This window comes from Jaculus jaculus, chromosome X (assembly GCF_020740685.1).
Source record: "Jaculus jaculus isolate mJacJac1 chromosome X, mJacJac1.mat.Y.cur, whole genome shotgun sequence".
Taxonomy (NCBI): Eukaryota; Metazoa; Chordata; class Mammalia; order Rodentia; family Dipodidae; genus Jaculus; species Jaculus jaculus.
In genome coordinates this window covers 101,307,580-101,325,835 of record NC_059125.1, presented here as the reverse complement: position 1 = coordinate 101,325,835, position 18,256 = coordinate 101,307,580, and the positions used below count along the sequence as shown (strand labels likewise).

Genomic DNA, 18,256 nt, shown 5'->3' with positions numbered 1-18,256 from the left:
TTTCATAGGAGGCACTTGCTTAGGCATAAGGAATGACTTCCAGAACACTGGAGGTGGCACATATGACAAGAGGAAGGGGAGGAATCTTCTCGTTTGAATATCAGTCATACTTACTCTGTAATGGTTTCGGCATTCATTTGCCTGGAGACAGTGGGACAGACAAAGAGACCTAAAGGGGTTTATTTTTTCCCCCATCACTTAGAGATGCTATTCTTCTACAAATGAGAGAACAAAATACATGTTTCTTAGGTATCTGGAAATATGCTTTCACCCTTTTCCATGTCTAGAGTTCAGGTTAAGAAAACAGACCTAGGGGAGGGCTACATATTTTTTGTTGGGATAAAAGGTGGGGTAAAGGGGTACCGTAGGGCCAGGCTACCTCTGCTATCTAGCAAAGACCTCTTGGAGAAAAGCTTTTGAGAGACTCATAGAGAATGAGTTATCAGATTCACCATGATTCAAACCCAATGGAAAAGTTTAATGGCATGCCCTACTCTTAAACTAGCCTTTATTCTTAATTGTGGCTGCTTTAAAGGCTGAATCCCAACTTCTCCATCTCTCTACAAAGAAATGTGTTTCCAAGTTTCTCAAAACATGAACATACACAACAAATAGACCACTTGAAGCCAACTACTGGGAGGCTGAGGCAGGAGAATCCTAAGTTCAAGGCGTGCCTGGGTTACTGAGTGAGTTCAAGGTCAGCCTTAGTGAGTCTCTATATCAAAATAGAAAGTGAAAAAAAAGATAGCTGAGGATCTCGCTCAGCATAGTATGTTTAAGGCCCTAGTTGAAATTCCTAGTACTGAAGAAAAAAAGTTACTTGAGCATAGCTCAAAGATTTTGGCGCCTGGGACCCATATGTGGAAGACAGCTAAGCCAGCACTGCCAGGATACACCAATAAAACAGCCAATGGTCTGGAACTCCTGATAGCATGGTGACTTCAGGAGTAGAAAGCATAAAGATAGTGAGCATGCTCTTTACAGCCACATAAATCTGGGCTCTAACCTTGCACCTGCAATTCACTATCCCTGTGACTTTGAGGGAGACATTAAATGCCTCTTATCTGTAAAGTGGGAAAATAATTATGTCTATACATCATAAGGCTTTTGGGACAATACATGAGATGATGAATGCTTCCTACTTTAAACAGCTTATTAAATCAAGCACAATGGCACATGCCAGAATTTGGGGATTTTAGGCAAGAGGATCAAGAGTTGCCATTGCCAGCCTGGGCTACCTGAGATCCTGACTCAAAAATAAAACAAAAACATCTGAAACAGGAAAATATCTGAACATCTGAAAAGGAAAAAAAAGAACTCCCCCCTCCAAACATCAACAAAAAAAAAAAAAAAGAATGATTGTTGCGCATGAGAGCTGAGTAAAAGGTGGTTATTCTATCTTCCAAGGAATAATTCCCTCGACTCATTTCATCCCTTCTGTCTACTTCTTTCAAAAATATCAATCTCTAGGCCAGGTGTGGTGGTGCACATTTTTAATCCCAGCACTTGGAAGGCAGAGGTAGGAGGATCGTCATGAGTTCAAGGCTATCCTGAGACAACATAGTGAATTCCAGGTCAGTCTGAGCTAGAGTGAAACCCTACCTTGAAAAACCAAATAAATAAATAAATAAATAAAATAAAAATCTAACGCTTAAATAAAGTCCAATTGATCTATTTCCTTGGCCCCCTCCTCCCACTTTTTCTCCCTCCCTCACTCCTTTCTTCTCTCCATTTTTTTTTTATTTCCTTCCTTTTTCTTTCCTCCCTCTTTGCTTCGCAATGGAAGATTTCCTCATGGAACTATACTTCCTTCATAAGTCTTGCTCAAATTCCTTCATGGGTCTTGATGGCACCAGCAACATCAGTCTAACACTGCTTTTTTTTGTTGTTGTTCATTTTTTTATTTATTTGAGAGTGACAGACAGAGAGAAAGACAGATAGAAGGAGAGAGATAGAATGGGCGAGCCAGGGCTTCCAGCCACTGCAAATGAACTCCAGACGCGTGGGCCCCCTTGTGCATCTGGCTAACGTGGGACCTGGGGAATCAAGCCTCGAACCGGGGTCACAGGCAAGTGCTTAACCGCTAAGCCATCTCTCCAGCCCTAACACTGCTTTTACAAATGGTTCCTTGGCCTGCTAAACCACAATTGGCCCTGCATAGGATACTTCTTTGTCTTTTCTTATGGCCCCAAATACTAAAACTAATGTCTTCTGCATCCAGTAGCATCATGTAGCAGAAGCATCAGTGTGGATAAGCACATATGTTACAGGGTGAGGCTTGTCACTCCCATATCTTCTTTTTTTTTTTTTTTTTTTGGTTTTTCGAGGTAGGGTCTCACTCTGGTCCAGGCTGACCTGGAATTAACTCTGTAGTCTCAGGGTGGCCTTGAACTCATGACGATCCTCCTACCTCTGCCTCCCTAGTGCTGGGATTAAAGGTGTGCGCCACCACGCCCGGCCCATATCTTCTTATAACTCATCTAGTTTGGGGCTTTCTTTCTTTTCACCACTTTAACTCCTTTCTCTTCATTTCATACCTTTTGTTGTCCACCACCCCCTCCTTATGCCTGGGAGCTTCTTTCTTCCAGAAAATTCTGTCTCTTTGAAGCTAAAGCTGGAGCTCCTGGTGGCTTACTACTAAGTTTTATCTATTCCTTCTTTTCCAAGACAAATTTACAAGACAAAACTCCTTTCCCAAATTGCATGGCTGATTCTGGAGCCTTAGGTTAGCCACAAACTCCTGTATTGAATTTTTTTTTTCTTGTGCCTTCTAGTTGAAGAGAGCTTACAAAAATCTTTTTTTTTTTCTTTTCCTTTGAGGATTGAAAAATTCATCAAATTTCTGCAAGACCAGTTTGTACTCTGACTGCTCCTCTTGACTGAGCGAGAAACTGTTGTAAACATCTCAAGCCTCCGGCCTAGCAAGTGAGGAATAAAGCTCTTTTCTGTCAAAGCATAGAAAATTCTAACACAATAGTACTTTGGCCCTTTCCCATTTCATTCGCAGTGGCAGGGTTTCATAGTTTGCAAGGAGGATGATTGTTTTATCCCACATAACCCAATTCAAGCCCCTGCCCATGGAAACTTGGCATCAGACAGCCCTAGAGAAAACCTTGGCCTTGGTACTACTTAGTTGAGAGACCCTGGACAAAAATCATCTCTCATCTTGTAGGCCTCAGTTTCCTCATTGGTAAAATGGTAAAATGGCAAAAAGGCATTACTTACCTTGTGGACTTGGCTGTGAGGAAACAAGATGACTTAAAGGCCACAACAGATGCTTCACCAATGGAAGCTGTTGCCATTGCCAGTCTGGCATTGAGAGAGTTCATCCTGCTCTCTCCTTCCTATGCCCCCTTCAGTTTCTATCCTAACCCTGATCTTCACTGGCTCGCCTATCTCATGCGCATGTTTCAGTCTCTAGAGCCATATCAGTGAGATTTCTGAGGACAGAAGCTGTCTTGTGCTTCCCTATAACCCTGCTGGGCTTAAAGTCAGTGTTTTGGGAATGCCCGTTGAATCAAACTGAACTGTTCATTTTCATTCAAGGCATCATGGCTCTTCTATGGATATCTATGCCAAGGAAAGCTTTATTAAGACCCATACCCTATTAAATGATCAGCAGTAGAATCTTTCTCAGGCCCCAAGCCATCTCAGTGGTTTGCTACTGGTTGACAAGTCTTTATCCATTTTTAGTGAATTCTTTAGTAACACTATGCACTTGGAAGCCCTGCTCTTTGGGAAGGTATGTGGATGTTGGAAATACAAGCTGGAGGAACCCTCTGAGGGACACCTACCTGGCCTCACAGATCGAACCACCACAGGCCTTTCACTGCCGGCCACGAAGCCAAAGCCATATAGAGGGTCTCGGTGAATGGTCACTTGTCGCAGCGTCTCTGCTGGCAGCTGCTCACATTCCATATCATTTGCGTACTCTTCCTGCATCACATGACTGGGGGAAGGGGAAGATGGGAGCAAAACAATATGCAAAGGGAACTAAGCTTTGGAGCCAGCTGGGAGGAACATCAGTTAAGATTCTGGCCATGGCACCCAGGAGATTGTAGCTTAATTTCCTATATCCTTCAAAACCAACAGCAATGATGACTACCTTGTGGCTTAGATTAGAATAAGAGGAAGCAAAGAAGGAGTAAGCCACTTGTCTTCAGAAGAAACTGGTGCTGTGAAGCTTGGAATTACAAGTTACACCCAATCTCTATGAGGCTGGGAAGCCAGAAGCTTGCCTACAAATGTATTATTTTGAAGTTAACAGGGATCACTCATCTTAATTTTCTATTAACTCCCTAAGGAAAATCCAAACTCTGAGAGAACAGGCCATAAAAGCAGGCAAATAAGTGGGAAAGGAATGTGAGATAATTCTAGATGGTGGAGCATCTTCATGAAGTCCTTGAGCAATTTTAAACTTTAATTTCCATTAGGTGATAGATAAAAAGGAACTATTTGGGTGGCATATATAATAAGTGTGCTAATGTGTAGGCCCATTACTTTACACAGTTGCACATAATGCCAACTTATTTCATTTAATGGGACATCTGGAAAAGAGCTCCTGTTGGCCAGAAGGTTAACTTCTTCCCAAGGCTGTTGATAGACCTGAAGCCCAGATGAATTGGGAGAAGGAGAAGCATTTCCCTCATACCTAGGAGAGATTCCAGATTGTTCTCTTGATACCCACAACTTATGCTCCTGAAGTTTAGCAATTACACAGAGCTTTATAAAGCTTCTACACACTAGGATGAGGCATACTACAAGCAAATAGACCCAGATGTATTTTTTTTTAAATTTTTTAGTTTTTTGAGGTAGTGTTTCGCTCTAGCTCAGGCCAACCTGGGACTCACTATGAAGTCTCAGGGTGGCCTCAAACTCAAGGAGATCCTCTTACCTCTGCCTCCCAAGTGCTGGGATTAAAGGTATGTACCACCACACATAGTTTTTCATTCTTTAAAGGTGTAGTATTTGGATGAAGAGCCCTGAGGAATGGGTATGTAGAGGCAATGAGGCCAGGAGGGGCTCTGTGTGCCAGGGGCAAGGAAGAGAAAAAGAGAAAGTAAATGATGGCTGAGGGGATGGGCAGGGAAAGTGGAAATGGAAAAGAGCAGACCACAGCCTAGTAACATCTTAGCACCTTCACTTGGCTCCGCTCTACCCCCAGGCCTTTAGGCCTACCAGATGGGCTTAGGGTCCTTGCCTCAGTGCGTGTATTCACTACAATTAAGGTTCTTGGCAGGACCCTTCATAACAGAGGAACTGGAGTTAATTAATCAACCAGTATGAGGTTTGTAAAAGAAGTGGGTGGTTTTGACACTGTGAGAGTGATACAATTGTTGACTAGCTAGGAATACCAAATTTGTCAGTTATGTTGTTTGTCAGGATACAAATCAAGTAATTAGAGCATTTGGGGGGAGGGGAGATCCACAATAATTGCATGAAAGAGAAATGATAGTCCAGGAAAAAAAAATCCACAGCTATCTCTATCATAACAAATGCAAAGAAAGAGATATACCAGGGCTGACATGAATCCAATCACATTCACTTGCTGTACCCAAGGTAGCTTGGAGATTGTCTCTTATCCAATAGGACGGTGACAGGAGATGCAAAGATAGGGCAAACCTCTGCAAGGCAAATTCAGAAGCTGGCTCCTACCTTCCCTCCCACCCTAGCAAGAAACATGGGCACTTTCTAACCAAAAGCACTCAGAAGCTCAAAGGTATCTGACCACTGTCCTGTTTAAGTACCTTTCTGGGATAGGGGCTTATAAGGATGTCCCAGGATTCTTCTTCTCTCACTTCTGTTCCTGGCAGGCATAGGCTCAGCCTTGAAGGGAGTCTGAGAACATCTTCCTGGGCCACCAATATTGCCTCATCCCAGAGGTTGTTTCCCAAATAAACCTTAGCCTTCTGTCATCAGGCCTACTCAGCAGTAACAGGGCCTCTTCCTGGGATGACACCAGATGGCTGTCAATATGAACACTTTTGAGGCAATAGACGATTGAGAGCCTGTCAGGCTGCACAGTCCCCAGTGTGGGGAACAAGCAGACTGCAGGCATGCCAAGGAAGTGACCTGTACTGTCCTGTACTCATTCTTCCACTAAATCCCCAACTTTGCCTCCCTTTTCTTTTCCTGAAACTGGAGAAACTTAAGTCTTTAGTGGGCCTTGAGGTAATACAGTACTGATGAAAACGGGCACTCCTGAAGCAAAACAAGCAATGAGCCAAGAGCCTTTTATGACACAAGTGTTTTGCTTTGTTTTTCTCACTCACATTAGGCAATCAATAAGTATTTATTAAATGTCTACTCAGTCCAGAGTCCTGGAAGACACAGGAGAAGCTATAGGTCTTTGCCCATAAACAGCTACCAGTTTAGCTGGAGGAACAAATATATGTCCAATGTACAAGATGATTAGTATTTTACTAATAGAAGATTAAATCTACAACTAAGTGCCATTTTGTGTGTTTAGAGGAGGGGCAGAGTACTTAGAGAAGGTTCCATAGAGGACATGGGGATGGTGTTGGCTGGTCAGAAAACGGAACAATTGGGGAGAGACAGGAACGTAAGTTCTTCCATGAACATGCACCATATTACCACTAGCACTCCAGCTATTTCTCTCACCACTAGAGGTATGTTTTCAGGTGTGATTGAAGCACATTTTGTCCCTGGATAAGGTTGTCCCTGAGCAGGCCCTGAGTAGGGCAAAGTGTCCCTAACTGGTTCCTTCCTCAATTCTAGAAGCAGTCTTTGCCTCACACTGTTCTGAGCTTTCCCAGACATCTTGGGTCAGAGGGAAAACACTTTTATTAACAGACAGGGAGCCATTTTACAATGTAAATGGAAGTTGTTCCTTCCCTCCTGGGATTTGCATCTTCCAGTGCCTGCTTCTCAGTCCCTTTGAAATTTGCTAAGTGCCTGGAGAGTTGGGAGTGACACTGAAGGTAAGCAGTGATAGATGACAGGAGCTCAGTTGTCCGTGGGCCATGTGACTGCCTTCCTGGGGAAAACAGGTAATTTGAATTTGAAAGATGTTTGGCTTCTGGTCTCTTCACACAGGGCAACAGAGAACAAAATTATGAAGAAGCTAAAACCCCCAAAAATAAGAGCTAAAACTCATGTACCTTCCCTTTGTTTCTTTCCTAAGTTATTTATTTATGAGAGAAACAGAGACAGAGAGAGAGAGAGAGAGAGAGAGAGAGAGAGGAGAATAGGCATGCCAAGACCTCATGCCACTACAAAGGAACTCCAGACACATGAGCCACTTTGTGCATCTGGATTTACGTGGGTACTGGGAACATGAGCCTGGTTTTGAAAGAAAGCAGCTTTAACTGAGCTATCTCTCCAGCCCTGACCACCTATTTTCTTCTGTTGTTTGGCCCAAGACATGCAATACTTTTTAATCTGCCCCTAAGGTCTCTAAAGTATTTGTTCACTGTGCACGAGGCTGGTTGTCTCTATTTAGTGACCCAGGTAAAGATGGAGCTTTCCTCTTCTACCTAATGATAATAACAGGTTAGATCCATGTGCTTGTTTGCATTTTGCCACCTCATTTGAGAAAAGGTATTTGCACATTCATTATCTCCTCACAGCCTCTATCTGTTTTACTAAACAAAACAGGTAAGGTTCCCTCCCCAGCTCCCAAGGTAGAAGCAGACACCCACAGAGGCTGAGTTCATCCACCTTCCATCTGGAGCCAAATCTCCTTGGCAGGTCCCACAATCCTAGCACCCTCAGCTTTAGTCTATCAGTGTCCTGGACCCCTGGCCACTTAAGAGTTCTTCTTGCAGGGTTTCCTCAACCCTTGCCAGGAGCATACCAAATCCTGGCCAGTTCTGAATGCTCAACAACACATCATAATTAACTTGTCTCTGATCCCATGCACTTTGTGTTGTTGGGAGAATGAAATGAGATCATGTTTACAGAAGCACTTAGAAGGTTAAGCATATCACGCAAATGTAGAGGTGGCAATATTACTGGTAGCATTATTCAGAGTAGCCAAGGGAGCAGAGAAAGGAAGCCAAAGATGAACTTCACTCTTGTCACACAGCTCCAGTCCTTCCCACAACTCCTTCTCACATTGCACTCTGTCTCTTCTTTTCCTGGGAAGCTTTGTTCCTAACCCATCTATCAGATGATCTGGATCTAGCTGGAGGCCCTGACTCCTCTATGGGCTAAACTTATCCCTCATTAAGGTCCAAAGAGGTACTGGGAGCTGGAGCTCATGCTGACAGCTATTGCTGGACAGGCTAGGTAGGATGAGGCTAAAGACAGATGAAATAACGAACTGTCAAAGATGCTCTACCCTCTTGTGCTTTGGGGCAGGAAGATGAAAATCATACCATTTCCAGGCATTGGCTTTTAGTTCTCCATCCCTCCTTGGCTTTGGCTCCTTTTTCTTTACATTTGGTTAACTCATTGGGGAGCCTTGTCACTACCGTTGAAACTGGAAGGATTTGGAGCCATACGGGGCCAATTAGCCCTTTGATTCCAGTAACTGGAGTCTGACTGTCATGGAGGTTCCACAGATCCAGCATGACAGGCAATCAGCTGGGTCCCCGGATGTCACAGACTCCTGGTGGCAGTGAAGGGAGCCTCATCTCTGGAGCTCTGAAGTAGCTGCTCTAGGTAGTAGAAGCTCTTCTTCCTCTTCTCACCTGTCATTTCTGCTAGCCACTCTTTACTATGAAGCACTGGTAAAATTGCACTATGTGCACATGAGTCATGTGGGGAAATGCCAAAATGATTCTGAAGTTGTAGGTCTGCAGCAAGCTTGGAGATGTTGACTGACTTCATTCAGCATGGTGCCACGCTGCTGGTCCATACTCTACACTTTGGGAAATAATGATCTCAGGGCATCTCCAAGGACACTCTTCTCAGACAATGAAAGAGCCATAGTCAAATGGGAGGACTGAGGACATTTTATTCTGCTGGGTTCTGGCACTAAAATTCCCAATTAAGGATCTGGGAAGATGGGTCAGTGGGTACAGGATCTCGCTTGCAGGTCTTGCCTGCTTGGGTTCAATTACCCAACCACCCACATCAAGCTGAACCTAAAAAGTGGCATCTGACATTTTTGGCAGCAATGGGAGACCCTGGTATACACATGCATGTGTGTGCACATACACAGATGTGAATAAACAAACAAAAAAATAACAAGAAAAGTCCCATTTAAAACACAACATTTGCAGGACTACCAGGCAATGCACACCTTTAATCCCAACACTTGGGAGGTAAAGGCAGGAAGATCAGAAGTTCAAGGCCATCCTTGTCACAAGTTGGAGGTCAGCTTAGGTTACAAGAGATTCTGACTCACAAAAAAAAAAAAAAAAAAATCAGCAAACCAAAGCAAATTCCTCCAATCTGTAAAACCTATTATCTGTCATGGACACATGAACTCAAAGCACTGGCTGGATGAATCAAATTCATCTGAGGAAAGAATATGGAGGGCTCTACTAGGAGAGAAGCTACTAGTATTGTCTGGCTCACTGGATATGTCATCCCCATAAATTTGCCCTCTAAATTTTTATGTTTATGCCCATAGGTTATTGCTGCTCTCATCTTTGGTCAGAGCAGGTTCTTTTTGCAGATGGAGGTGACTACTAGGAAGAGTCAAAACTCATCAAAGTACTGAGAATAAGTGATTACTGAGTACTATGTACTAAATGAGACATCTCTGCCATGCCCTCTAAGGCTTAGGGAACATTGTAGAAGAGAGTGTGGAAAGAATGTGAGAGTCAGAGGTTGGGGAAGAATGCTATAGAACACTGTTTTCTGGACATAAATAGGCCATTGCATTTATGACCTCACAGAGACCATATTGCCTGCATAATATCGGTCCTATCAACACTCCACCATGGATAGTGGAGGAAAGCAACAACAACAACCAAAAAGACATCAAAATAGAAGACGAACTAGTTGCAAAGAAGAAAGAGTTCAGTCTAAGGGGAGGGAGTGGGATAAAATAAGCTAATGGGAGGGATTTATGAAGAAAGCAAAACAAAATATAAATAAAAAAAATATGGAGGGCTATGAACAGCTCCGAAATAAGACAGGGTTGTATTCAGGGAAAGGGGAGGACAGGCCTGGAAGATGAGGTACTATATGGCCGTGCTGAAGAATCTGGTCAGCCAAAATACAGCCTGAAGACTAAAACATCTGGGAGTAAGGCAAGGAAGATGTTTAAAGAGGAGAGGAAAAAGCCAAAAAACAAAACAAAACAACAATGGCATCAGCTGTTATTTCTTGAGGCATTACTATGTTCCAGGTTCTGTCCAAATATTACCTCACTTCATCCTAATGGCAGAATCCTGAACTGGGCAGTATTATGGACATAATTATACTTAAGGAGATTGAGATTTGACAAGAGAGATTATATTACTTAAGAATATAAGAATAAGCGGGGCGTGGTGTCACACACCTTTAATCCCAGCACTTGGGAGGCAGAGGTAGGAGGATCACCGAGAGTTCGAGGCCATCCTGAGACCACATAGTGAATTCCAGGTCAGCCTGAACTATAGTGAGACCTTACCTCGAAAAACAAAAAACAAAAAGAATATAAGAATATACATCCATATAGACTATGTGGAACGTCAGCCAAGTTTTGCCTAATTCTATAGGTAATTATTCTTTCTTATTTGTGCCAAGAACCTATGAACTAAGTAAGATCTTAGAATGTAATAATACAGGCTCTGGAGAACACTTTTCTCTATGTGACTTGAAGGCTGCTGCAATGCTATTACAAGAACAGCCTCCCTTGAAGCCACCATACTTGCAGGGACATATCAGGGACAATAGGCACAAAACTTATTTCCTATATATCTCTAAAGCCACTCTATCATGTGGGAAGCTCATTCTGCAAGGCCTCATTCTCACTCATATTCCTGTTATCTTCAGTCATTATCAGAAAGAGGTCTGCTCTTCTCTGGTCAACCCTTAGAGTACAGACTCTCATCATCATACTGTGTTCTTCCCCTTTTCCATGGGGAATATATTCTAAGACACTCCCCTAGAGGATTTCTGAACTCTCTGTATACTATGCTTTTCCTATATGTACAAATCTATGATAATGTTTAATTCATAAATTATGCACAATAAGACATTAACAATAATAAAACAGAAAGAAAACATCCTGGGGCATGTTTGTAATCCCAGCATTCTAGAGTCTGAGGCAGGAGGATCAATAGTTTGAGGCCAGCCTAGACTATATAGTGAGTACTAGCACAACCTGAATTAAAAAAAAAAACAATAAGAACAATAATAGCAATGTATTGGGATGAAAGTTATTTAAATATTATAAATTGTTTACTTATGGAATTTCCATTTAATATTTTTGAGCTACAGTTACACGCAGGTAACCGAAATTACAGAAAGTGAGACCATGAATAAGAGCTCTGTACTGTAGTACTGAGCATAACTTCATCCCACCCCTCTCTTTTTCTGACCCTTCCATTGTGCCCACTGAAGCTTTTAGTCAGCAGAAAACTATCCCATAGCCTCAATTTGTTTTCTGAAACTGCCTGTCACTTTTTTTTTTTCCAAATTGAGGCTTGGTTATTTCTCTAAGAAACCATTATCCCACCAGCCTTTTCAAGTGGAAGCTGCTTTTTGTTTTCAAATTTTGTCTGTTCTCCCTCAGATCTCAGGACATGCAGGGGAGGTAGGTGTTCTCAGCATTGCCATTGGCTTCCTCCAGGCCATTAGTCCCCCTTTCTTCTGAAAACATTCCCTTCTTTCAGGAACCTGTTTGTTGCCCTCATTACCAGCCTTTCTCTTTCTTTATTATTACCTGCAGACTTCCACTGTCACTAAGGGCTTTAGTTCCTAGACTGATGTGATTTTTCTCCTCCACATTTTTGTAATCTTGGTAACATATGTATAATGAAAAGTTTACTATTTCAACCATTATTGCACACACAGTTCAGTGGCATTAAGAACACTCACATTATCTTGCAAGTATCACCACCATCCATATCCAGAACTACTTCATCTTCCTAAACAGAAATTTTGTCCCTTGTTCTATTCCCAGCTTCAGATAACAACCACTGACCTATCTCTCTATGAATTTGACTACCATTGGAACTTTGTATAAGAAAAATCATGGGCTAGAGAGATTACTTAGTGGTTAAGGTGCTTACCTGCAAAGCGAAAGGACCCAGGTTTTATTCCCCAGGACCCACATAAGCCAGGTGCACAAGGTAGTGCATGTTTTTTGAGTTCATTTGCAGTGGTTGACGACCCTGGTGCTTCCATTTTCTCTCTGCCTCTCTCTCTCTCTCAAAATAAACACATAAAATAAACATAATTTAAAACAGAAAATTATGTATTTGTACTTTTGTGTCTGGCTTATATTCTAATAATGTAGCATGTGTCAGAACATCCTTTCTTTTAAGATTCAATAATATTCCCTGTACATGTCATATTTTATTCCTCTGTTGATGGACATTTGGATTGTTTCCACCTCTTGGTTATTGTGCATAATGCTGTCATGAATATGGATGTGCCTGCTGGAACCACTAATTTCTCTTATTTGGCAATATATATATGCTAACTTTTAAATCTGAGATATCTCATTTGTTGGGATACTTGGTTGCCAACTGATAAGCTTTTAGAAAGTGGTTGGATCCTGATGGCACTAACTTAATTGATGGATTAACAGCTTGACAGATTCATAATATGATGACATTACGAGAAGGTCGCAAATAGTAGAAGGTAGGACCTTGTAAGTCACTAGGGGTGTACCCTGAAAAAATGTATCTTTTCCCCTGCTCCTTCTTCTCATTTTGCTTCTTAGATGACATGATGGGAGGTGCTTTCCTTTTCCTTGCCCTATCTCTATATTTTTTCTGCTATGCCAGGCTTAAAAGCAATGAGGCCAGCCTGCCGAGAACTGAAATCTCTGAAACCATGAACCAAAATAAAATTTTCTTCCTTCCAAATTATTTCTCTGAGGCATTTGGCATGGTAATGAACAACTTACTAACCCAAACTAAAGTAGAGTTGCCACACACCATGGTAATTCTATGTTCAAGTTTTGGAGAGATGGCCACAGTGTTTCTTGCAATAAATATACCATTTAGCCATCCTGTTAGGCAATACTTGTTATTTTCTATTATATTTGTTTACATAGTAGTTATTTCAATGGTTGTGCCCACTCCAACTCTTGATATTACTATTGATGAATTCAACATTCACATGGTAATTAGGAAGCCACTGCAAACAGCTCCTCCACTGAACTCACTTCATTGTCATCCATCAAGACTTGAGGTCATCATCTGCTATGTTGCTAACTTCCCAATACTCAGCACTAACATTCCACTTTCTGCTATGTTATCTATACTGCCACCTTCCCTCCTCAAGTTCCCATTGGAGGAATCACTGAAATACGTTGTGATCATATGCTCATTTCCCCCTTTCCTGGAAACCTCTTCCTCCATTCTTCATTGGACTGAATCTCCATCCTTTAGGTCTAAGTTTCAACTTAAATATCACCTCTTTGGGGCTGGAGGGATCCTTAACAGTTAAGGCCATTTGCCTGCAAAGCCAAAGGGCCCAGGTTTGATTCCCCATGATCCATGTTAGCCAGATGCACACAGGGGTGCACAGGTCTAGAGTTTGTTTGCAGTGGCTGGAGAACTGAGCATGCCCACTCTCTCTTTCTCTCCCTCCCTCTTTCTCTGTCAAATAAATAAATAAAAATAAAATATTTTAAAAAATCATCTCTTTGGAGAGATGCTCTCTAAAGACTTTTACTCCTACTTGCTTTCTTGCTCCCCCTTTCTTAGCTTCACATTCCTTCTGGTTCAGATTGACACTCCTAGTCCATCATTATGATTATTCTTTTGCAAATACTTTCACCTCCCTTCCTTCCTCTCCTTCTGTTAGAATTGCTTTGTAAAACCTCACCCCTCAATGAACTCAGTCATATACATTCTTAGAGTAGGTGGAAGAAGCTGGAGAAAAACCACACAACTGGGTAGCTGGCTTTCACTTTAAATTTATGGTCTCAAACATAGTGCAGGCTCTCAACACTATCTGGCCACCACTTTCTTGCTCTCTAAGATGCTTATTTCATAGCTCCCCCTTTCCTCAATCTTCCTAACATCTCCATTTGAAACTCCAAGATGTTTCAGCTGTTAGACTAAAAAACGTTGTCAGATGAGAGCACTTTCATCTTCCCACCCCACTATGTATATAACCTTTTTTTTTTGTTTTTCTTTTCTCTACCTGTTAAAGTGGAAAATGCTTCCTTTCTTCTATCAATGACAAGTCTCTTCACTATGTGCTTGTACCAGCTCTTACCATTTCAATGATCATTTGTGCATTCACCCTCTTCCCTAAAAAGATTCATCTCTCCACCTCTCCAGAACCAGGCTATCATCATAAAGAAAACCATCTACCCTTAAGAAAGTAAAACCTACCTTCCTCTACTCCACAACCTCCTTTGTTATTGTTCCATTTTCTTGATCCCCATTCATAACAACATTCCTCAAAAGAATTTTTCTACACATAATGCCTCTTTTTCCTCTTCAACCCACTATCATGTGGCTTTAACATCTATCACAGCAGAGTTGCTCATATTAAGGTCCCTTCTGCCCTCCATGGACATCCTTCAGTTCTCATGATACAGAACTTTTCACCAGCTGTAAACACAGCTGACCACTCTCTCCCTCCAGAAACACTTTCCTGTAGTGGCTTCTGTGATTGTCTTGTCTTTCTACCTCTCTGGCTACCTTCCTTAGTCTCCACTGTGGGCTTCTCCCACCCTACATAAGCACTAGATATGAGAGGTTTTGTTTTGTTTTGGAATTTAGGTCTGGACATTCTCTTCTCTTTCCTATTTAGTCTCCTGGCTTTAAATACAATCCACATGTAGACAATTCCAAATTTACATTCCATCCACACCTCTTTGGAAGTTCCCCAAATCCTAGATTTTGACATTTCTATTTTTATGTCTCACAGGCATTTCAGCCTTAACATGGCTGACACTAGACACCTGATTTTCTTCTCCTCACCTTAAGTCTCTCTCAAGCTTTCTTATCTTAGTATATGGTATCATTATCTTCTCATTGATGTAAGCTAGAATCCTGAGACTCCTATTCCAGGGCCATCTCTTCTACTTTAACCCTACCTGAACATTCAATTTCTCAGATAATATTGCCTACTGTCACTTCAAAACACATCCAGAATCTTCCCAACACTACATCTCCATGGCTGTCACCAGTTCAAGGCATGATCACCTCTCCTGTGGATTGCTGGTGCTGCCTCCTTATTGGTCATCTTGTACCACTGCTGTCTCCTTCTAAATTTGATCTCATGTATGGTCTCTACAACTATTGCAAAAGTTGAGACCAGAGTCTGTCACTTCCCTACTTACTTGCCACTGCAAGTTAAGTACTATCTAATCCCATTTTCCATGGCTCACATGCCCTGTGTGGTCTCCTCTTGTTCCCCTTGCACTCAATGTGACTTTTCTCTTGCATGCTACACTCTGGCACCATTGGCCACTTTTGAGTTTCTCATCAAACCAAGTTCTTTTCCACCTCAAGGCCAGTCCATTTTGTATTCATTTTTGTTCTCCTGGGAGTCCATTTCCTGACTCCTCACATGGCTGAGTTTTTATCCTTTAGGTCTCTGTTTAAATATCACTGTCTCACAAAGGCCTTTACTGTAAATTCTGTCCCATTATTGCAGCTGGTTCATTTCCTTCATGAGACTCATTGCAATATGTAATTGTATGTTTTGTGGCTATTTGGCTTATAGCCTATAAGAATAGAGAGTATGTCTCTTTTGTTCAACAATATGCCTGATATGGCACTTGGAACATAGTTGGTGTTAGTAGTTCACCATTTTCTAACTGAACAGGTACATGGGTGGCTAGGAGTGACCATTAAACATACTAAATAGTGTTCTCTGGCCATTCCATGCATTTCATTGTCCAATATCTCCTGAATGTGGCTTGTTCTTTGTAAGGTAGATTTACATATTGGGATTGTGTAGAATTTCATTTACATATTGGGGTTGTGTGACTTCCATTTATAAGAGACATCTGAGAAAAATGACTTAAAAGTAAGAAGAGGGCTGGAAAGATGGCTTAGTGGTTAAGGTGCATACATGAAAAGCTAAAGGACCTAGGTTTGATTCTCTAGTACCCATGTAAAGCCAGATGTGCAAAGTGGCTCATGTGTTTGGAGTTCAGTTTGTTTGCAGTGGCTAGAGGCCATGGTGTGCCCATTCTTTCCATCTACCTCTCTCTCTCTTAAATAAATAAATAATACAATACAATACAATGCAATACAACACAATATAATACAAAAAAGTAGAGATTGCTTAGTGTTTAAGACACTTGCCTGAAAAGCAAGGACCTGGTTCAATTCTCTAGGACCCACATAAGCCAGATGCACAAGGTGATGAAGGTGTCTGGAGTTCATTTGTAGTGGCTGAAGGCCCTGGTATGCCCATTCCTCCCTTTCCTCTCTCTATCTTAATAAATAATAAAAAAATTAAAAAGTAGGAAGATTTAATTTGGCTCCTGGTGTCAGAGATGTTAATACATACTCACTTGGCATTCTATTTTTCCTTGTGACATCTTTTTCCATTCTGCACATGAATGATCTTTTATTCTTTAGGCCTCTGCTTAAATATCACCCTTCTCATCAAGTTCTTTCTTGGAATCTCTGCCCTTTTGTTTCTGGAACTGTGGTGAGGCCACAGTTATATATTATAGCACTCAGCATGTGGTGGAGCAAAGCAGCTCACCTCTTGGCACATAGGAAGCATAGAGAGACAGGAAGCATCAAGGAACAAGATACATTTTCCCAGGACATATAGAATTACCTCCCAATAGTATCATCAATAATGAATCCTCTATGAATCAAATGATAAATCCATTGATTGGGTTAGAGTCCTCAGGATCCAATCACATCTCATTGATTGAATCACCAGCTAGGGGCCAAGCCTTCAACAGGAGTGTTTTGGGAGGATACTTCATATCCAAACCATGACAAGGAATTTGGCCCATAGGAGAAACTCCTCAACATCTTTGGTCAAAGGTCAACATAGGGAGAGAATATAGTCAAAGAAACAGTTCAAGACTAAGATCCAAAAAGAAATGGGAGAGAGCATGGCTCCAAGTTCTTTTAGAGATAAGGGTTGGAAATTCAACAGTTCTTCCTTCTCAAGGAAGGACTTTTCTTTAAAATGGCAGGCAATCATTCTTTTAGAATGGTAAGCAATGCAGGGGTATAGCTCAGTGGTAGAGCATTTGACTACAGAATGGCCAGTGGCAGTTAGCTGGGCAAAAAGACTTCTGAGAGTATCTAGATGGCTGATTTTATTCCTTTCCTTCTTGTTTTCCCCCTCAGGTCTTTATGATCTTGAAACCTCCTCTTCAGCTGACCTTGGAGAAGCATCTTTTGAAAAACTATCTGGCATCTAGATTCTTTTTGATTGTCCAAATTACCTTTTTCCAAGTGGGCCGGAATAGAGACATTACCATTTGTCCTAACAGATCACTATGGGGTAGATAAAGTGACCAAAGTCATCTATCTCTCAGCAATACCTGGAAGTTTAGTCATTTTGCTGAAGACCAACCTTAAAAATGCTTCTTGAAGCCAGGCATGGTGGCAGACGCCTTTAATTCCAGCACTCGGGAGACAGAGGCAGGAGGATCATGTGAGTTCAAGGCCAACGTGAGACTACATAGTGAATTCCAGGTCAGCCTGAGCTAGAGTGAGACTCTACCTTGAAAAAAACTAACCAAAAATGTTTCTTGAAGGAAGCTCTGGAGGACCCTCTATGTAGCTGCACTCTCCCCTTCCTCTTCTCTCCTCAGGGGCTACACATTCATTGGATTCTGACATGTTGCCTAATAGGCCAAGACACACTCTGAACCCTCCCTGCTGGGGCTGCTACCCTGGTGACAGATGTGAGGGCTGTGCCAGATGTGAGACTGATGCCATATGGAATTCTGGGTCACAAGGTCTGAAGCTTCTACCACTGATCTGTGGTGGAGTAAGTGGGGAGATTCTTGCATTTTTAGCCCACACTCTTTTGTCATTGGCTGAGACAGTGAGGGGGGAACTGGAGCAATGAAATATTCATGGGAGTTTGAAGGAGTTGTCATGTCACTCTAGATATCCCTGAATACCCCAGCTCCCACCTTCCATGTACCACACCAAGTATTTCTGAAGGAGGCCAAGACTGAGATTGACTGAGCAAGAGAAAGTGAAGTGAAGATTGAAGGGGAAGACTAGCAATA

At 41.9% G+C, this 18,256-nt stretch overlaps 1 protein-coding gene across 4 annotated transcripts in view; it reads right to left on the bottom strand.

Moving 5' to 3' along the window:
• Frmpd3 (FERM and PDZ domain containing 3) overlaps positions 1-18,256 on the bottom strand; it is a 163,427-nt gene that overhangs the window by 77,865 nt on the left and 67,306 nt on the right. For 2 of the 4 annotated variants that reach the window (XM_045140662.1, XM_045140658.1), the window contains exon 2: positions 3,795-3,949. In XM_045140662.1, coding sequence (XP_044996597.1) covers positions 3,795-3,942 — 148 coding nt within the window. In that variant the 5' untranslated portion in view covers positions 3,943-3,949. Of the gene's footprint in view, positions 1-3,794; positions 3,950-18,256 lie in introns of those variants that run through there. The other 2 variants (XM_045140659.1, XM_045140660.1) reach the window with 2 other exon arrangements.